The sequence below is a fragment of the Nanorana parkeri genome, unplaced genomic scaffold (assembly GCF_000935625.1).
Source record: "Nanorana parkeri isolate BGI_ZX_2015 unplaced genomic scaffold, ASM93562v1 scaffold1008, whole genome shotgun sequence".
Classification (NCBI taxonomy): Eukaryota; Metazoa; Chordata; class Amphibia; order Anura; family Dicroglossidae; genus Nanorana; species Nanorana parkeri.
The window spans coordinates 185792-208112 of NW_017307276.1; the positions used below are offsets into that span (position 1 = coordinate 185792).

Here is a 22321-nt window from a genome sequence, read left to right on the forward strand (position 1 = left end):
TCTAGTGGGCAGATAGGGGAACTACACTATATCAATCTTGCCCACTCCACTATATTTTGAAAATCACAGGCACTGTAGAATAAAAAGATGGTAGTTTTTTTATGTTGCACAATATTTGTCAAACTGTTTATCACATCTACATTTTAAGTAAAAAATTCACAGTAAAATGAATTTTAGTGAACAAAAACAAAATGTAATCCCTATTTTTTTTGTACCAAACAAAAGACAAGGTTGTGTTGATTAGATAGATATCAAATATGTCAAACCTCAAAACTGTGTGCCCATAAAACGACAACAAAGTATAAACAATACTGAAAATGAAGTAGGTGGTGCTTTAAATGAGAATTAACTGAAAATGTGGGACCTAGAATTATTTTTCTCACTCCGTTGTGTGCTGAAATATTTAATATGTGTTGCACAAAGGTGTACTTACACATGCCTGCCTTATATGCGCGCTTTCATTTGTATGTGTGCATGCAAGGCGTCAAGGGTGCTTTTAAATTTTGTTTTTGTTTTTATTTATTATATTTTACATTTTTCAACACTGTTTTAAATTTTTTACATAACTCTATTTCTATCACATGGGGGATAACAATCCCCCTATGTGATAGCATTGGGCAGGTGACAGGTACTCTTTATGGAGACGTCAGGGGTCTATTAGACCACTAATGTCTCCCCTTCCCTCTCCTACAACCAAACGAGCACAGAATTGTGCTCCATAAGATCTTTACCCAACATTCCAGTCGGGATTTTGACTCTGAAAGTGCAGATTTTGAATCTGGAAATGCTCAGAGCTGATCAAGGAACAGATGTTCCTCAAGTATCAGCTCACTATGCTGACACTATTCATTGGGGTCTGGGGTTCTCTGGCGTAGCAGCAAAGCCCAGGACCCATGGTGGTAGGGGGTTGAGGGGAATCACCTGCAAGTCATGTAAAAGTATTTGGGTAGCTCTACAGTTGCTCAGATCACTTTTACATAAAAGCAAAATAGAAACAAGCTCATGGCTGTAGCAAAGAGTCTATTGTACCCACTAGATTTACCAGACCCATCCAAAGAGCTGAAATGGTTAAATGTATAGTCTAACCAAGCAGTGTAAGCAGTGGTATCAGCCTCCTGCAATGCCCGTGGTAAAGCTCCGAAAGGGGAAGGGAGTAACAACACAATGAGCCGAACAAGTGTGTGGCAGTGCTGATAGGAGAAGAATACAAAGTTGGCAATTATCTAGGAGTATGTGTTTGTAGGTTGTCATTACTAAACATTTCTAAAGGTGTGCTTGTTGTTATTTTAAAGAAAAGGATAAAGGTCCTCTCTTAAGGCCTCATTTGCACGAGAAAACACGGCACATACAGCTCTGTGCGTGGCCGTACTGGGCAGGACAGGCGCTGCGTGTGATAAGTATGCAGCCCGAATCCTTCTCTATGGGAGTATGCGGCCGTATGCCGCCCTAAGCTCACCCCAAGTGCAGGTCCGTACGGGTTTTCCGGCTCGACGCAGACAGGATCTATCCCGTCAGCGTACGAGTACGGACACACGCTGAGACGTGCAGTTCGGGTGAGTGTAGGGCGGCCTACGGCCGCATACTCCCATAGATAGGGACATGGGCTGCGTACTTATCACACGCAGCACCTGTCCTTCCCAGGAGCTTTTACAGCAGTGCGCGCAGCATGGAGCTGTACGCGCCGGCCTTTTCTCCTGTGAATGAGACCTAAAGAAGAACTCTGGGCAAAACTTTTATGAAGCCTTTTAGAGGGGGCTAACTGCTCGTTTTTGTCTAGGTGCTAAAAAATGTTATATACACTCCTTCCAGCCTCTCTCCCCCTCTGCTGCAGCGGTCTAAGGTCCCGTAAACCATCACATTCTATACAGAGAGAAGAATGTATCCAAACTGGAGCAGGCAGAATCCGGGGCAGGTGCCCATGGCAACCAATCAGATTCTCTTTTCAGTTTGTTCATTTAAGAATAAAAGATTTGAAGCCGATTGGTTACCATGCACTCCAGATTTTCTCTGCTGCCGTTTTGATAAATCCCCCTGACAGTGTATAGCTGTGAGGATGCTGAGGAACATTTCAATGCTGCAGCGTAGGAGGAGACAAGCTTTAGAGCGAGGAAGCAGGGACACAGCTCTGAGGATCGGGTAAGTGCAACTTTTTATCTAGCACCTACACAAAAACGAGCAGTTAACCCTTGCAGTTTGTAGGTAGCCCCACTGCAAGGGTTAATAAAGTTATGCCCAGGGTTCTTCTATAAGTGGTTAAAGACTGAGTGTACCTCTCTGAACATGTTTCATGTTACATCCATATTTAGGATCTAACATGAAACATAGATAACAGATCTCCCTCTCCCTATAGGCTTCTTTACACGTTTGAATTTGGCACAGCTGTATATGGCTTTGCCCTCACACCCACATAATCCATTCATTGATCCTTTAACAGGCTTTGCGATTGCAGAAACTACAAGTCCCATTAGCCACCGCAGCAGAGGGACTTCTAGTGCTCAATGGATTACAAACATGGTGATATCACCGCACTTGTAGTCCATTGGCACTTCCTTCTATCCATGTTGCTAAATGTCCATACCAAGGTACGAAAATGGACGGGAGGAAGAGTCTGCAGGAGTCAGAGCATTGCACCCACATTCTACTGAGCACGACTGCAATGCTTTACTGGCTTCATTGCAAAAAAATAATGAATGCACAATTTTTCTTTTACAAAGAAGTGTACATTATTATTAAAAAAACATACACACGACTCCTAGTATGAACTCCAACCAGTGATCACATTCTCGCAGCGGAAGCTGCTTTTCCTCTCTACAATCCGTAATGTTTACAGAATACAGACAGAGGAAGGAACTTTGAACTTCCTGCCATAGTCCATCAACCAATCACAGCCCGCACCGCCAGCAGCCAGATCAGCTGATGTACTGTGAGTCCTAGGCGCGCTGCTATTGGTCTATCATTCGTTGCCTGCCTATTGGCCAGGAATCAGGAAATGGGCGGAGATTCAGGCCAGCCGGGGAAGGGACGGTATACCCTAAATTCCTCCAAGAGCTTCCGGAGTACGGGGAAGTCACCCGGTATAACGGGATATAAAAGCCGGATGTGGAGCGGCGTCTAAGGTATGACGGTCCATGTTTCCACCGCTCCTTCCATTAAAGCGCCAGTGTGCTCCCCGTGCCTGATGGACCTGTGTATTGTCTATGACAGTGCCTGACATAGTGCACAACACAGGTCACGTGACAGCCTGATCGGTGACTGGCACCGCTGTACTCTTCCCCCCCTCCTGTGGTTGTGCCTACTCTGGCTCATGTTATAGGAGAACATTGTTTGGATTACTTGTTATATAATAGCTGCATTGCATAGTCACAGTGGCTTGGCTGTGCCTATACTAATATTATTCTTAGTCACTGACATGAAACAGCTAGAAGTGTGAGAAAAGTTAGAACTTCTTCTACTTGCACTGGGTCAGGTACATAAAAATGTGTTTTAAAGCTGAACTCCGGGCACAAAAACTTTTATTGAAATATATTGCTCTATAGCCATAACGGATATACATCAACTATGTGTGCACCAGATGCCTGGACAAACCCAGATATTACCTGGAGGTAACTTCATCACTGGGCTGCACACAGCCTGCTGTGCAGTTGTGGCTTCACTCACTACAGACTGCCTGCCAAAAACTACAGGAGGGGGCGGAGACTAGACCAGTCATCCTACGCAGGGAGAGAGAGCAGCAGTGACTGGTCTTTATTACAGGGAGCTCCTGCACAGAGGCAAAGTTTCACACTGGATTACTACACAGATCTGGAAGAAATACACAAAGCACACCAAGATAAAAGTAAGAATGCACATGCTTCCTGTATTCAGGGTCAGTTCACACTAGCCTGCCCACTTGCCTTTCCGTGGATGGGCTAGTCCATTGTGACAGCTCCAGTTTTATGTGTTGTATTGCACATTGCTGTTTACAAGTTTTTGGTAGTGTGCAGTGTGAGCACTCCATTCAGGTCCCCACACAGCAGTGTAGTGCACTGTGCTGGCATTTGGTGCTCTGTGGTGGCATACGGTGCGCAGTATGTTTGCATTTTATTGCAGCACTCGCTGCATTGTAGTGTGAATGGGATACATACAGTGTAAAACAATAGTGACCCGGTGCAGTACAATGCAGGTCACCGCTAGATGTGTGAATGGGCCCTTAGACGTTAGTTACTTATTCCAGAGTTTAGCTTTAAGTAGCATCACATGCATTTCTTACATTCCTTTACGCTGGGAGAAAGATACATGGATGGGAATTTACTAAGACTGGAGCAGATCACTTGTACATTTCAAACAGTGACGAGCTTGGGCTTGGTGTGAATCCAGTTCATCTGAGATTGCTCAAGCCCGCTCAAAATTCTGACCGCACCCCTCCCCTGTGGTTTACATCACTGCCATCTTCTCGCCCCTCCAATCCTAAAAGCCGACTATTGTTTTGTTTTTTTACTCCAACCTGCCCCATTCTTGCCTAGGTGAGAATCACACGTACCCTTCTCCTGAAGTCTCCTGGGCATGTCACGTATTCCAGGAGGCTTCAGGAGTTTCCACAGCAGCTAACGGAGGGCGGACCTGGTGGCAGGTCATCAGGGGGCTGGCTGCAAGAACCAGGAAGAGACAGCTGCCTCTGACGATGTTAGAAAGGAAGATGGCAGCACTGAGGCTGACATGGAGCAGCAGACTGGTGGATCACAGCAGGACAACTCCAGATTCTCTGAGCATGTGAGTATTTTTATTGTGGATAACCCCTATGAAGAAGGTAAGAGGAGATCTAAAAAGCACACATGGGGGGAAGTTCCTCTTTAAAGACCAACTATGGACACATTAAACTTATAATTAAGTCTAAATCCACCTGCTGTAATTTACACTTCTCAAAGTTTCCTTGTGGAACACAGCTCAAAAGTTGCATCTCTGCCTCCCACTTCTCCTGCCCATTCACAAAGAGAAACCAGGGGGTGTGTGTTTTGTGACTCGTCAGGAGGAGAGGTAGGCAGAGATGGACCCATAGCGTTGGGGTCTATAAGCCCTGCAGTGTTTACATCTGAGCAGGCAGGAAAGTACAGTGGGAGCTGGACTTCCACCTGCTTGTAAAGAACATTTGCGGGATGAAGAAGGAAGAGTACACTATTGTAGGTGGCTTTAGAGGAAGAAAACAGACTGTTCAGATTATTGTGCCCAGAGTTCAACATTAAGTTCCAAGTTGCAACACTTGGCCAAGTGAGTAAAGGGAGGGAGAGTATGTTCAGCTGGTGGAGCTGCATTGTTGCTTTGCTTTAATGTATTTAAGCCTTTGGATCAAAATGACAGCCAGACAACTAGCATTTCCAAAAACGTACATTTAGCAATGGGAGCCTATCTATTTTCTCAGTACAGTACAAACTTAAAGTGACATTTAAGTCACTTTTTTCCCCATGTTAATGTCAGCACTTACCTTAAATGATGTTTCTTAATCCAATCTTCTTCTTTCCTGATGTTTTCATCTGTCCCTCCAGCGCTGATTCCTCTGTCCTTGCTGGCACTTCCTGTCCCACGGTGTCTGCATGCGGGTGCACGCGTCCATAGACTTATCTTGGGTCTCTCCTCGCGTCCTGGCCGAAAATGTGAACTGCGCATGCGCCCGCCCCAAGATGCTCTGCGGCCACCCGAGGATCTTCACATTTTCGGACGGGAGCGCGCAGGGAAGACACAGGTGAGTATTATCCTCTTTTAAAGCGGTTTTTGTTTTTTTTGTGTACACTTTTTGCATAGATCTACTGCTTGCTAGCAGTAGATCTATGCAAAAAAAACGGAGGCTTTAATTATCCTTTAAAGTGACATTAAACCTTCAGATTTTTTAACATAAAACAATACTGTAATGTGTGCCTTACTGTAATGCATGGTTGTTTCCATTCTCTTTGCTGCTCTTTCTTTTAAATCTGTATCTGTTCTCATGCTCTGCAGAACTTCTGTTTTGCAGCAGACTGCCTTGTCTCAGGAATGGATACACGGTGTCTGTGTATACGTTTCTATAGGCTTGAAACCTGAGCCAGCACTACAGGAAGAGGCCCTGAGCTGAAAAGGGAAGTTCTGCAGAGCATGAGAAGACATGAGGATTTAAAAAGAAGAGCAGCAAAGAGAAGGGAAACAACCATGGATTACAGTAAGGCACACATTACAGTATTGGTTTATGTTAAAAAATCTGAGGGTTTAATGTCACTTTAAGCTATACAGCATGTCCTTATTGTGGTCAAAACGTCTCTTATTAAACAAGTTTACAAAATGAAATGTATCTTTGTTTCTTTTTGTATTTCAGACAACTTGTAGTTTCACCTGGCTACAGATGAAAAAAGTGAAGACATCATGGGCAACCAGTTAGCAGGAATTGCCCCATCTCAGATCTTGTCTGTGGATAGCTATTTTTCAGACATCCATGATTTTGAGTATGACAAGAGGCTGGGAAGTACGCGGTTCTTCAAGGTCGCTCGAGCCAAGCACCGTGAAGGTTTGGTTGTGGTCAAAGTATTCGCTATCCAGGACCCGTCTCTTCCACTCACAAACTATAAGCAGGAACTCGAGGAATTAAAAATTCGGCTTTGCTCTTCCCAGAACTGCCTTCCTTTTCAGAAGTTTACCCTGAATGAAAAAGCGGCTTTACTCTTCAGACAATATGCCAGGGATAACCTGTATGACCGTATAAGTACCCGGCCTTTTCTCAACAACATTGAGAAGCGATGGATTGCATTCCAGATCCTGACTGCTGTGGACCAGGCACACAAATCTGGAGTGTGCCATGGAGATATCAAGACAGAAAATGTAATGGTTACCAGTTGGAACTGGGTCCTACTCACAGATTTTGCAAGTTTCAAGCCAACATATCTTCCAGAAGATAACCCTGCAGATTTTAATTACTTCTTTGATACCTCCCGGAGACGAACTTGTTATATAGCCCCAGAAAGGTTTGTGGATGGAAGTACTTTTTCCACAGAGGACCCATCTACACCTCTGGTGGATCTGACGAACAACAACCAACGGACTCGAGGAGATCTTAAGCGAGCAATGGATATCTTCTCTGCAGGTACTTATATTGAAGCATAGACTGCTAAACTGTGTGAATGCTGGCTACACTGCTGGACATATGACATAAGTACGAGGCTGGCAGATGCTTCCTAAAGTAGTATTACGCTCAAAGATTATTTTCAATAATAAATCCTGACCAAAGAAATCTACATTGCCCAGCAAAGTATTTCTTTACATTTTTGCCCAAGCACTTACAGTCATCATGTTTCCAAACAGCTCCTCCTCTCTCAGCACAGCTTCCCTGAACTTCCTGTCCAGTACAAGATCACAAGGGACAGTGGCCATGTTAACTAAGGGCAGATTACTAGATCTCCCTTTACTTCCTGGAACTCTGGCACATGTGACTAGATATGTAACTAGGACATGTGACCATGAACATCATCTCAGGGGAGGAAAATGCCTTTCCCTGAGATCTCATGAGATTTCCCAGCAATGCTCTGCTGATGTAACCTTCCCAAGATGCAACGCTTTGGGACTTTCATCATTTGTGCCAGAACCGGAGCAGGAAGTAGATGAAGTCTATTTGTAAGCAAATGAAAAACAAGTGTGTTTAACTAATGAATGTAAGATGATTTTAAATCAGCATGCAGAGCTGCATACTGATGTGATTTTTAGTAAAAGGGGGTAAAGGCCCACTTTAACTAAAGAAGTAAGAAGAGACTGTGCTGTTTGTATACTGATAGATTTTGTTTTTCTTTGGCAGGGTGTGTAATAGCAGAACTGTTCTCAGAAGGAGTTCCCTTATTTGACTTTTCACAGCTTTTAGCTTACAAAAAAGGGCAGTTTTCACCAGATCAAGTATTGAGCAAAATTGAAGACGGCTATATCAGACAACTGGTAAGTCATGGACAAAGAATCACTACGTGTAGTAACGCGTGCATAGGTGCCAATTTTTCTGAATAGCACTACAGTGCACCTTACTAATGGTCATGCATTGCATCACTGACCACTAGTGAATAAAACAGATTCTACATAGAGTAATATGTTTCTTTATTGTCTTTCGAAGGTCACACAAATGATCCGCCGCGAGCCTGAAAAGCGATTGGCAGCTGAAGATTACCTCAAACAACAGAAGGGCAATGCATTCCCCGAGATCTTCTACTCCTTTCTGCAGCCATACATGGCCCAGTTTGCTAAAGAAACTTTTAACTCTGCTGACGAACGCATCCTGGTTATCCGAAAGGATTTGGATAATATTATCCATAACTTGTGCGGAGATGACCAGAGTGAAAAAGCAGAGGGCGAGACCAAAGACAATGGCCTCCTTATCTTGGTCTCAGTAATTACCTCCTGTTTGCAGACACTAAAGTACTGTGACTCTAAACTGGCTGCCCTAGAACTCATTCTACACCTTGCTCCACGTTTAAGTGTTGAGATTTTACTGGATCGCATCACTCCATATCTGCTTCACTTTAGTAATGACTCTGTGCCCAGGGTAAAAGCCGAGGCTGTGAGGACATTGACCAAAGTGTTAGCCTTGGTCAAGGAGGTGCCTAGGAATGATATCAATATTTACCCAGAGTACATCTTACCTGGCATAGCCCATCTGGCTCAGGATGAAGCAACTATTGTGAGGCTAGCATATGCAGGTGAGTAAAAGCTGATTATGGCTGCACATTTCCTAATGTTATTTCATTTTACATGCAATCCCCCTTTTAAAGCAGAAGTAACGGTGAAAAAATAAAAATCTCTGGGAGGTAAGGATTTTGTCTCTTCTGTCAAAAAAAATGTCTTCCTCTCTCCCCCAGCGGTTTATTTTTGTGTACACTGTATGGCGAATGTGCCGTACAGTGTACACACTCTGTCTATTCACAGCACCTGTACGATGCCGTGAACTGGCCAGGCACTGTGGAGGATGTAACTCCTGTGCGCATGTGCAGGAGTTGCATCATCAGTGGCCACCCTATGGCCAAAGAGAACTTCCAAGAACCCACAAGTATCAGCGGTAGAGATGGCAACAGTGGGGAACAGTGCTGAGGACTGGAGAAGGGCACACTTTCAAGATAAATGTGCATACTTGCACTTTAGGGCAAAAATGAGACAATCAGCTTTAACCTGATGCTGAACTCAGGAGTTAAAGGAGAATTATGACTTAAGGGCAAATAAAAATACCGCTTACCTTGATTGTAGTAGCATTCTTCCTTTTTTCTAAAGTCTCAGCACATCACATATAAAATTCTCAAAACCTGTAGTAAATGGCCGTCTTCAACCCTGCTCAGAGCTCCTTTCCTCTTAGGGGGCGTTAACCGTTGATCCAGCCCGCCCACAGCTTTAAAAAAAATTATCCCATTGCTGTGGCCGCGCTTCCTATCATTGTGCACACTGGCATTTGTGAGCGGGAGGCGGAGTCTTAAGTGAAAAGGCAGCATCATCATTTGCCAGAAATGGGCAAGTCCATACATGGTGAATGATGTCACTGGGTATCCCTGCAGACTGGCAAGCATCCGATCAGCAGGGATCCCCAGTGACATCATTCATCATATATGGACTTGCCCATATGTGGTAAATGATGGAGAGAGAGAGGGCTCCTTCTCCTATCTCTCTCTCCCTGCCCTGTGTGACGCTGACATCAATCAAATCACTGGGGATCGCTGATGAGAGAGGGGAAAGAGTGCTTTCTCTTCAGTATTTACCACATATGGGCAAGTCCATATATGGTGAATGATGTCACTGGCGATCGCTGCAGACCGGTAAGCATCCGATCAGCAGGGGGATCCCCAGTGAAATCAGTCACCATATATGGACTTGCCCATATGTGATAAATGAAGAAGAGAGAGAGAAAGGGTGCCTCTCTCTTTCTCTCTCTCTCTCTCTCCCTCTCTCCCTGCCCTGTGTGACACTGACATACTAAAATCACTGGGGATCGCTGATGAGAGAGGGGAAAGAGGGCTCAAGGGATCAAGCAGCGTGTCTGGAAGGCTGGCACAGAGGACGGGGATGGGCAGGTAAGGAGAGAGCTGCGTCCACAGAGCTGCTGCGCATGTCCATATATTCGTGGACGCGCAGCAGCTCTCAAGAATCAGTCAGTCACAGTGACGACGATCAGTGGGGAGGATCCCGACAGTATTGTCGGGATCTCTCCTCATTGTGGTGCTTAGCCCCGCCCACCATCTTAAAGAAGGGTTTACAGGCTTAGGGTGCATTTTGGCTAATAGGAGTAAATTACACAATTTACTTATTTAGCCTAAGGAATGCAATAATAAAGAAAAGATAGAACCCCCATAGTTCTCCTTTAAATCTTAAAAATGCATTCAAGTACCTTCATTATTAAGAAAAATGTAGCTTATTTGTGTATCACTCTCATGTTTAGTTTACTCATTTGTATCAAGATTGTACTACATCATGGTAGTGAGCTTGAAGCGGTGGCTACTTTACAACACACACAGGGGAACAAAAGTATCCACCCTCCAGAAGGAAGGACAGTGTCAGCACAAATTCAGAGAACATTTGAGGATCTACAGCTGAGTGATACACAAATAAGTTACATTTTTGTAAATAGTTAAAGTACTATTTTAGGATTTAACTCCTGAATTTAGTGTCACTTTAAAGGTCATGCTCTATAAAACTAAACTTTGGACATGGGAAAACTCACACAGAACCCTGGGAGCACACAAATGCTTACTTATTTAAATCTTTGCTGTTTTTTCAGATCTCTGCTTTCAGTTCTGAGCGGAAGGCGGGTCTCTGTGAGACAGAGGCATTGATTGGCTATGTTTACCTCGCCCATATCTTGCCCACACCACTGCTCAGATCTGCAAGCAGCAGTCAGATGGTAGAAACATAAAGATCAAAGCTCTTGAAAAGGTAAGTATTTCTGCAGTCTCTGGATCCTAGTGCTAGTGGGCAAGCATATGTTAAAAATAAAAATGAATCCACTGGAGCTGTTCACACAACACATTGTTTTGACATGTGGTAAAAACATGTCTGCTGTGTTTTAAGCCTGTTAAATTTTTTCCCCCCTTTTTGGGTTTCATTCCGGGGACCTTCTGAGTGCATTTTAAGCTGAATTCTGGGCACAATAAATGAAAGTTAATTAGTAGATTTGTGGCATAGTGTCACATCTCTATGTATCTTTTAATTTCTAAGTGCACCTGGGCTGCACAACATCCTTGAAAAGGTGACCCTTCTGCCTAGCCAATGTTTTGTTTTTTGATAGTGACTGGTCACCTCTGTTCGCTTTCTGTGAGCATGGCCATCGCCTCACTGACTCCCCCCATCCCTGCCACGGTTCTAGAGAGAGGAATACTGATGCCATCATGTCAGTAATACAAGCAGATCATGGCTGGTAGGAAGCAGAAAGCTTCTTGAAAAAAATCACAGCACCATGCCTCAGTACTGCTGTCATGCTTGCATCAGCCGTCAGCCACTGTCACATACCCAAACGGGCTCTGCAACTGACTGGCTGCCAGCTACCTTTGGCTGAGAATTTCCCAACCAGCTCCTTTGATTACTTGATCCGAACAGATACCGTCTGGATGGGTGCCGACAGCGGCGCCCACAGTGTGAGTTTCAAGAACTGGCTGAAATTCGATAAGTTGTATCCGGCTTAAATCTGCTGAAAGTTATATCCCCAGATAAGTGATCTGACGTTCAGTTCTACATAAAAGGGAATTCTTGTTGACATTGCACCACCATGTCACCAGAGAGGGTAAATTTAAGGGTCTAAGACTTGGAGAAGTTCATGTGATTGTAGAGGATTCCAAAGGTTTAAAGGCCTCGATCAAGTTAGATTATGATCTTTGAAAGCCACAATTTTATACATCTTGTCCTTGACTAGAAAGCCTTGGGTATTAAGCTGGCCGTACACCTATAGATTATCTGCAGATTTTCTGTGGTCAGATCAGATGGAAAAAGTGCAACAGATTCCTCCATCTACACTAAACTGTGTGGATGGAGGAATCTCCCGCTGGACCAAGCTTCAGTATCTTGCTAGTCGGCCCTGCTGGCTCTCAAAATACCTGAACGATGCCTGCACCCAATCTGATTGTTCAGGTATTTTGACAGCCATCTGACCATAGAAAATCTACAGATAATCTATAGGTGTATGGCCAGCTTTAGGATCACTTCTAAGCATGCATAGGAAAACCCTATTGTCAGAATGAAGATAATGGGGGGTAATGTGCATCCCTGCCTAGAAACGGTTCATGTTTTGCAGATATCTCCACGGTCAACTAAATAAAATTGCTGAGTCACTGATTACTGAATCTGTGACCCGCAATAATGCCATCATGTTGTGGCCATCACATGACCCTTTAGGACAACTTGTCCTCAAGTTCTACCAAAGGTTCATGGTCTGTGGATATCCACATGGGTAACTAAATCAAATTGCTGAGACACTAAATACTCCATCTGTGCATATGGGAGATGACCCTTATAACATGCAGTGTTGCTGGGATGTGAGGACAGGCTTATAAACTCTGCTCTAAAGTGACCTCATTAGACACAAGGAACAAAGCGTGTATAATCACAGTGTGTAATGTCAGTGCAAACAAACAAAATCCTCTACAAAGTCAGCTAAATGCAGAGGAAGTATTCTCTTTTTGTGAGCAAATAAGGAAACTAGAAAAAAAACTAAGCTTAATTATATGAAAATTCTTCTGCTATGTTGTTTTTATTTTATTATGCAATCAGTTCCTTCTCCTAAATGAATGTAGATAAAGTGAACCTGTCCTGAAAGAAACATGCAGGCTATCGTGGCTGATCTCCCATTCTAGTACTAGTTGCTTGGCTGTTATTGCCAACCCTCATTCATCAATACTTTGATTCACTGACCCCGAGAAAGTTTGCAGATGAGAGTAAGGATCAGCAAGCTTGTAAAACGTGTCACATCAAAAATTACTTTTATGTAAATTTTGCAACAAAAAGGGTTCTTTCACACGTGCGTTGAGAATTGAATTAAGGGGCAAGGCTGATTAACATGCCTATAGTGATAACAAGGCATTAAGGAAGGATCAAAAACGCTTGCAACATGCCGTGTAAGTAGGTGAGAGTGTTAAAGGGTTAAGTTATGTAGTAAGGGGAAATGACCTGCAGTGGCCACACTTCTGTTTTTTTTTTTGAAGAAGTCGCAGTAGTAGTAGCAGTAGTTGGACAGCCTTGGGTCATACAATTCGGAATATTGCTCAACTGCTTGAATTAACCGTGCAACATTTATTTCAGCCATGACCGGTTCTGTCTCGTACTTGCAATGCCTGGTAATGGTATGGCTGGCACTGCTAAGCTACCACTGGTATGGCTGGCACTGCGTTGGATGACACTGATTACAGCTGGCACTACAGGGTGGCATCGGTCAGGCTGTCACAGGTGGCAAGTACCTGGCTAGAAGCTGTCCTCTTGCTGGCTGTGTGCAGACAGAAAGTGGTATCTGCACCTGCTATGTCCACTCACTCTATAATTCCCCAGTGGTTTCTGGGATTGCAAAACCTCCTATGCCTCTCCTAAAATACCTGTGCAACGCTTCCTAAATGCCCACAAAATGCTATAGGAACATTAACTGAGCATTTGAGGGGCGTTTTAAAATACTTCAATGGAGGCATATGTTCAGCGGCAATGCTTCCAGACCGCGACATGCGCTCTATTTTTTGACACACAGCAACACAACGCTAATGCCCATGTGTGAATAGCACTGGGTGGTTGCTATTGCATTTTCCCACATGGGTGTTAAAAACTCTTCTCTAATGCCTGATTTTAACACAGGTGTAAAAGAGGCCTTACTTAAAAATTGTTACTCAAAATTCACTAGATTTTGCCATTTAATAGCATTCTCGGCACATTTAGGAAAATAAAATCACAGTTTAACCCTTTTGCTGCCAGGCCCTGTGCTCTACTTTTAATGTCAGCTGGCCAAACCATTTTTTTTCTTCCCATTCAGAGTTTTTTTTTATTTTTTACTTTCATACATTTTCTATAAGCATGGGATCTGTAGAATACAAAGATGGCGCTACTGATTTTGTAGGTCTTGTGATAATTGCGCAAATGTTTATCAAAACAATATTGTATTAACAATGCACTAAAATCATTATTAGCAAAAACAAATACAATATAGCTACCAACATTCCTACTAAATCTAAAAGCCTAAACTGCATTGAGTTAATAAGTAGCAATTATTTGTAAATGTGAAAGCATGCCTTTTTGCTAAACTGTGAGAATTGAAGGTATTCAAAACTGTAAGGATTCATGGCACAAACATTGTTTTTGAGCTTTGTGTGTTTGTGTGTAAAAATCCTTGCATATTTCCCTGCTCCTGGAGCTGCAGGTGGTGCATACACCGGGTCATAGAATAAAATAGCTGCACACGTCCGTGGTTGGGTAAACAATGATGCTTTGGTGTATCTGCATGAATAGGCACCTGCTTATGACCTATTTCCTGAATATGGAAGTTCTGCCGCGCATACAGTTGAATTAATGTCATTTTAATAAAGTTCAGGAAAAAAAAAAAATCCAGCACTGGATTATAATAACACACTGCAGCACATGTGCACAATGCACAACAGTGCACCATAATGCACGCCAACATTGGCCTTCAGTGTGTTGGTGTACCAACACACATAACAGCATTACAACAATGTGTATTGTGTGTGTAATTTGTTTGTGTGTGGGGTTTAGGCTTCATTAACACAGCTACAAAGGGTCATACAGTGTCAAGAAGCAGCATATGTCTGCTGTATGCATGTAACCGCAGATCCAATCGGTGCCATGCATACAGGGATGTATGAGTGGCCATGGACACATGGACTGCATCCAGGGCCACTCAGCCACTGATCACCGCTATTTGTTTATTCAGCAGAGTCAATGGATCCAATTCTGTTTATAAGTTCATGGTTGCTGAAGAAACCATGAGCTTTTAGCAGAAGGGAATTCCAAGGACGTTAAGGCCTACTGAGCTGGCCAGCGGGAAACATTTCTGTTCCGACATAAGCAGCAAAACGGTTAAAGATTAGCTGTGTTTTTAAAACAGCACAGCCCATGTCTAAAGGTGCCCATACACTGCTCGATTCTCGTACGAGAATCGCGGGAAATCCCACGATCGTACGAGAATCGAGCAGTGTGAACGAAGACGTGCGACCGTTTCTACTGTATGGTCGCACGTCTTTTGTCTAAGCAGCACGCTAGAAAACCAGCCGAAAATCGTAAGATTTTCGGCTGGTGTGAACGGTGCTCGGGAGACAAATGCCGAACGGGCCGGTGTGCGCACTCGCACACTGCCCGTTCAGCATTGCGGTCATCGGAAGGCCGCCCCTCAGGGGGGCGGGCTTGCGATGATCGAGAGTACGATCTGCCTGTCCACGATGGGCAGATCGTACCTTTTTTTAAATCACTTTACAACCATCGCAAGACTAAGGTCTTGCGATGGTTGTACAGTGTATGGCCACCTTTAGACATGCCATGAGCTGCATATCAAGCAATCAATTGACCCTTGGTAACCTCCAATGAGTGCACTGCTGGGATTGTGCACATTGTTTAGAGTATTGATAGTGAATAGTTGGTGGTATGTTAACATTTTAAGGCATAAATAATTATCAGTGTGGTAACCAATTTGTGTTCATCCACTAATAAAAGTGTTTCAGAACAGGTGGGATCTTATGTAGCTGGATTAGTGCAGTCATATTGTGAGCATCACATGACCCTAGACAGCTTGTCCTCAAGTTCTACTAATTATTCATGGTCTGTGGATATCCACACGGCTAACAAAATCACATTGCTGAGACACTAAATACTCCATCTGTGCATATGTGCAATGACCCTTATAATATGCAGTGTTGCTGGGATGCGAGGACAGGCTTATAAACACTACTGTAAAGTGACCTCATTAGACACAAGGAACAAAGCGTGTATAATCGCAGTGTCTTATGTCATTGCAAACAAACATCATCCTCTCAAGTCAGCTAAATGCAGAGGAAGTATTCTCTTTTTGTGAGCAAATAAGGAAACTAGAAACAGGCAAAGCAATACTATGAAAATGACTCGGCATCTGATCAGAAGGGAAAATCCTATGCTATGTAGTTTTTTTTTATTATGCAATCAACAATTTCCTTCGAAATTAATGTTTCGGGGTCTAAATTAATGTAGATAATGTGAACTTGCCATGAGAGAAACATGCAGACTATCATTGCTGACTTCTAATTTTAATGCTGGTTGTCTGTCTGCAATGCTCTTGCATCACCACTTTGCTTCATTGAGCCGGAGTAAGTGTGCCGATTTGAGTGGTCCTTTCTCTTTCCTGATCTGTATACGTGTTTTGAGTCTGTGATTCAGAACACCCAAATCAGCTTTACAGCCAAGCCTGTGAAACATACTCGAGTCTACAGTCCGTGTACCCATCGCACTCCGAACCACTGCTCCATGAGATAAGAAGGTGCAGCAGGTGTCAATGGGTGGCTTCCATCAAAATATAAGTAAAGAATGGACACCGGCACTCAAAAGCAAATTCAGTAAGTCTATATATTCACGTACTTGTTGCAAATGCAAAACACCAGATACAATGTTTCGGGGTTTCACAGGATACCCTTCATCAGGCAAACAAGTGTTTGCCTGATGAAAGGGATCCTGTGAGACCCCGAAACGTTGTATCTGGTGTTTTGCATCCCCTTCATCAGGCAAACAGGTGTTTGCCTGATTAAAGGGATCCTGTGAGACACCGAAACGTATCTGGTGTTTTGCATTTGCAACAAGTACATGAATAAATAGACATACTGGATTTGCTTTGGAGTGCCGGTGTCCATCCTTTACACATACTTAGGTCTGACACAGCCAGGCATCTAGCATTTTAAGAAGGGGGCATGCAAAACTAGTCCCTATACATCACTCATTACAGAGTTACTTTTGTGTTGTGGTAATATGCAATAACATTTACACTTTACCATTCATTACCACATTGCACATTATCACCAAGGTATATGTGCATTGCAATGCCAATGACTTCTACTGAATCCCCAATGCACATGTAAGGTACTTAGCAAGAAGCCTGTATGAGTTCATCACGGCCCTGCCCTTAGGATTGCATGCAAACATGTCTTAACCGGTAGTCACACACATGCTGGTGGTCACACATGTGAAAATGCGAGTAGACGCCCGAGTGGAAATAGGTGCAAAGGTACACGCAAACGCGCTCGTATTTGTAAGCACAGTGTGCATATTCTAGCATGCGCTTGCACATTCTGCTCATTGGCGCCAGACAGCCTTTAAAACCCAGTGTGAACATTGACCTAATGGCTGACTGGTACTGTCACGTACCTGGATGGAGACCAAGCTGAGCAGGGGCTACCACAAGTCAAAATTCCCTGGAGATGGTAGCAGGGGGTTGGGAGGACTTGGGGAAGCACGGGTGCTGATAAAGTTATTTGGCGGTGCCGTGTGCTGAAGCTCGAGTGCGAGGACTAGGGTGATATGGCCACAGGAACTGGGCAAGCCACCGAAAAGACTGGAGACTAGACCCAGTATGGCAGGAGCACAAGATGCCAAGGACTGCGGAGTCCGGGATGAGCAGAGCAGATAGTGGAGGTTGTGGGCAAAGGCTTAGGTCATACACAGAAGAATCAGATGCACAGACGAGATGCAAAATTGATAGTCAGAAGCATGGTCGAGATTACAAGCCAAGCTCATACACGGGATAATCGGATGAACAGGTGAAATGCCAAATCAGAAGTCTAGAAGCAAAGTCAATAACATGAGCCAGAGTCATACACAGCTTAACTGGAAACACAGGAACAGATAGCATGGGGACGGGAAAGAGCTGAAGTCCAGTCAGCAAATAACTCAATGTTCACACTGGATTTTAAAGGCCGCCATTGAGCAGAATGTGCACGTGCATGCTGGAACATGCACACCACGAGCATGTTTGCACGTACTTTTGCATGCATACATATCCAGGCACACATCTGCATGTGTGACCACCAGCATGTGTGTTACTGGTTATGGCATTTTTGCACACAATCCTAAGGGCAGGACCATGATGAACTCGTACAGGCTTCCTTACAGCACATATACGGTTAAGTGTCTATTTATAAACAATTTGCAAAGCCATTCATCCGGCAAGTCTCTGTGAAAAATATAAAAACGAACGTTCTTAGTATATTTTCTCTTCAGGTCGAATGTAATACAGCATAATTACAACTAGGCAGTGCTGAGGAGCATAGGAAAGAAATATATTTGTCTATGCTCCTCATCTCTTTCTAGTGACCATAATGCAGTATTGCATTATATTTGGCCTGAAAAGAAAATATAGTAAGAATGTTGGAAACATACAAGTAAGAGTGTGTGTTATTGCACCACATAGTGTAAATGGGCCCTGAAGCAGCAAAGAATATTTACAGGCCTACTTCATACATTTGAAGAAAATTTAATGGGAGACGTGTTGCCTATTATGCCTTGTCAGATTTATTTAGTGGACAGGTTTGTAAAATTAATGAAGGTACATGCAAGGTAGACAACGTTCAACACCTCTGCTTTCCATTTCCTGTATTATATACTCCATGTATTTCTATATATAGTATATACATTGGAGTTCTAGAAGTTTATTGTATTTTTTGTTATGATTCTTTTAACATTGTGTACTTTCTTTAGTTTATAAGACTGTGTAATAACTGCCTGTGTTCCTTCTTTACATTGGTCTTTCCTAAAGAGAACATAGCTTTGTTAGCAGAGACTGCCCTAAGGTTTTTGGAGCTGGTCCAGCTGAAGAACTTGAACATGGAGAATGATCCCAGCAGTGAGGAGTTGGATGAGACGTCACACCCCAATGAGAGCTATGACACAGGTAGGTCTGTATTATAGCTTTGTCTGTCTCACATACAACAGAGTTTACAGCAGGGATGATCCATGGTTTGTATTATTATTTGTGATATGACAATAAAGTAGAAGGAATGCAGTGGGAAAAGTGTAAGAACATGTCATGTGCAGCTCATTAAATAAGTCTTTAAAGAGACCCTGTCAACTTGCCTATTCGGGGCAAAGTTTCTCTATAAAACCTATTCCTTGTACTGTACAGAGCCCATACTCGCCTTCATAGTGCTGCTTCTTCTGTCGCTGCCACCATAAAATGCTGATGATGATGTTTCACTCTCCACCATGTAAAAGTATTTGGGCCTAGCAAAAGGTCCAGCTTAAAACAATTCCAGCCCCAACGGGGGGTGGGGGGTGGGGGACCTGAGCCAATAATTGGGGACATAGGAGGTCACATACTCCCACAAAACCAAGGCAATGGTGCTGGTATTTTGCGGCAACTGCAACCGAGGGAATAGTGGCGGAGGGAGCACTGTAAAGGAAAGTATAAGTGGGTTAGGGGTTGGGCATTAAAGAGACAATATATAAAAGCTTTGCTTACATCAGCCTTTCTCAACCTGAGGTTCTTAGGGGGTGTCTTGAGCAGTGAGCAATGGCGAACTGATTTACTACCTGCACTGGCCTTCAATGCAATGGGGCACGTCTACATTGACCACTAGGGACACCACAGTTTTGACTGTCTGTGTTTCTTTCCTGTTATTAATATGCATCGAATTCCAAGATTATTACTGAAAACTATGTTGTATAAAATTGATCTCTCAAAAATGCGCAGTATGCTCTTCTGTATCTCCAAGTGTACCCCTGTTCTGCTCGGTATCTCCAAGTGTACCCATGTGCTTTTCAGTAGCTCCAAGTGTACCACCTGTTCTCCTATGTATCTAAGTGTACCCCTGTGCATCTCTGTCGGATGCAGACCGCATAGCTGCTCCTGTGCCGACACTCGGATCCTTTCGGCCGGCGTCTTCACTAAACCCTAGCCGAAAGGATTGATTTAGTAAGGTTATCACATTTTTATTTTAAAGTATGAAATTTGGCCCCATGGGAGAAATACATTTGTCGGATGGCCCCCGAGTGAATTGGGACACCTGCTCTAGAATCTATAGCCAGCTTTAGATTGTCGTTATCAAGCATATGGGGGAATTCTAGAGATGTTTTTGGAAGTTCCTATTTTTTTATTTATTTTTTAACTGGAACAAGGTACTTAAACACACGGATGGTGGCATTAGCACTCACTATCGTTTTTTGTTTACTCAGAATTGCAGGCTTTACATGAGATGGTCCAGCAGAAGGTGGTGACGTTGCTCAGTGACCCAGAGAACATAGTAAAACAGACACTAATGGAAAATGGAATAACCAGGCTTTGTGTGTTTTTTGGTCGACAGAAAGCCAATGATGTTCTTCTCTCTCATATGATCACTTTTCTGAATGATAAAAATGACTGGCACCTTAGGGGAGCATTTTTTGACAGCATTGTAGGTATGTACACGAATATACAAAAATTAACTAATCAGCTATATACACGTTTAATACAGACTACTACCCAAGTAGCTAACAAAAAATTAAAGTGACACTAAATTCAGAAGTTAAATCTTAAAAATGCATTCAAGCACCTTAACTATTAACAAAAATGTATCTTATTTGTGTATCACTCGGCTGTAGATCCTCAAATGATCTCTGAATTTGTGCTGACACTGTCCTTCCTTCTGGAGGGTGGCTACTTTTGTTCTCATGGTCCCTGTGTGTGTTGTAAAGTAACCACTGCTCCAAGCTCGCTCCTGTGATAGACTATAATTTTTATACAAATTGGTACACTAAAGGCGAGATTGTCGTCCATCATGGGAGCGGGCTTGGAATGATGGCTACTTTACAACACACACAGGGACCGTGAGGAACAAAAGTAGCCACATTCCAGAAGGAAGGACAGTGTCAGCACCAATTCAGAGATGATTTGAGGATCTACTACTGAGATATACACAAATAAGATTCATTTTTATTAATAGTTAATGTATTTGAGTGCATTTTTCAGATTAAACTCTTGAGTTTAGTGTCACTTCAAGTAAAAGTAAAGACTTGTGCATACGTTTCTAATGAATTGCAAGCTTGATCTCTTTGCTTTGGATTTCTATTGGTTTATAGAACTTTTTCTTTCTTTTATAGATTTTCTTCACATTTTCTGTGTTATTAATATTCCTTCCTAACTTTTATTTATGCGTCTTGTTTCCAACATTAACTAGTTTTGGACATTGGGCATGCTACACACACACCCCCCAAAAAATTATTTGAAGTACACAGGACACATGTAGTATGCCCTGTCCCCACTGCCGCTTCCTTCCCTGCATTTGCTGCCAATTTCTGGTTGTCAACATGACAGCCAGGTGATGCTATGTAAATAAAAAAGGTAAAAGAACTGACATTCTGATACTCGATGATACCGAGTACTGATACCGGTACTTCTGCTAGCATAGAGCCAGCTTCCCGGGCAATCAAGAAGCTTCTTGATTGCCTGGGAAGCCGGCCCCATGCTGTTTGGCTGGCTCGTTGCTGATTGGCAGAAGCCTTCCCAGCCAATCAGCATGGATCCGGCCAAACAGCATGGATCCGGTTTCCCGACCAATCAGGAAGCCGGGCAGCGAGTCATAATTGGCTGGGAAGCCCGCTCCATGTTCCTTCGTGGCACTGTCGGTCAGAGGAAAGCTCAGTGGTAAGTATGGGAGCATTTGGGCGAGTAATCACCCAAATACTCATACTCACCCAAATACTCATACTCACCCAAATACTCAGCATCAGCACCAATACTAGTATCAGTATCAGTGCATCGCTAATTTCCACCCAGTTCCTTCGATTTTTCAACCAGCTTTTGTGGAGCTGAGTGGTGCCAACAGGGCCACCCATGACTTGAATTTTGGGTGGAAGTGGGAATCGGTCAAAATCGGCTTTAGAGATTGGAAAATGCTGTAAACATGAAGGAAGATAGTTTGTCTGACAGAGAATGGGTAAAACATTATAGTTATACAGATGGGCTTTTGGTGATGTTCAACTATGAAAGATAATGTAAATAAGTCATATTTCTTAGACAAACGAACATTCAAATGTAATGCTCACTTCTTCAGACTGCTTTCCTAATGTCTATTAAAGGAGAACTATGAGATGAGTGCTTTTCACTCACCTCATAGTTCCAGCCGACCTGTGACAATGAGACTGTCACAGGTCGGCTCAGTAGATCGGGAAGTGAGCGAACACATACCGGCGTTCGCTCACTTCTCGATCCTGTCACGGCTCTCTGCCGTGACAGGGGAAGGGCTGGATTCCCCTCGCTCCGATCCTCCAGCGCTGACTGGCGGAACGGACGGGGGAGGGGGCGGGTGCAGCTGGCTCTGCCTCTAGGTAGGCAGAGCCAGCTGTCACTCCCGCAGCTGGGCGGATCCAAACATAATTGTCGGGATCCACTTCAGCCTCG

General features: G+C 43.5%; 1 protein-coding gene across 1 annotated transcript in view; it reads left to right on the plus strand.

Moving 5' to 3' along the window:
- Positions 1 to 3000: 3000 nt before the first annotated feature.
- Positions 3001 to 22321, plus strand: part of PIK3R4 (phosphoinositide-3-kinase regulatory subunit 4) — a 60505-nt gene continuing 41184 nt past the window's right edge. The window contains exons 1-6 of the mRNA XM_018567114.1: positions 3001 to 3116; positions 6320 to 7081; positions 7787 to 7920; positions 8090 to 8672; positions 18704 to 18838; positions 20119 to 20340. Coding sequence (XP_018422616.1) covers positions 6367 to 7081; positions 7787 to 7920; positions 8090 to 8672; positions 18704 to 18838; positions 20119 to 20340 — 1789 coding nt within the window. The 5' untranslated portion in view covers positions 3001 to 3116; positions 6320 to 6366. The remainder of the gene's footprint in view (positions 3117 to 6319; positions 7082 to 7786; positions 7921 to 8089; positions 8673 to 18703; positions 18839 to 20118; positions 20341 to 22321) is intronic.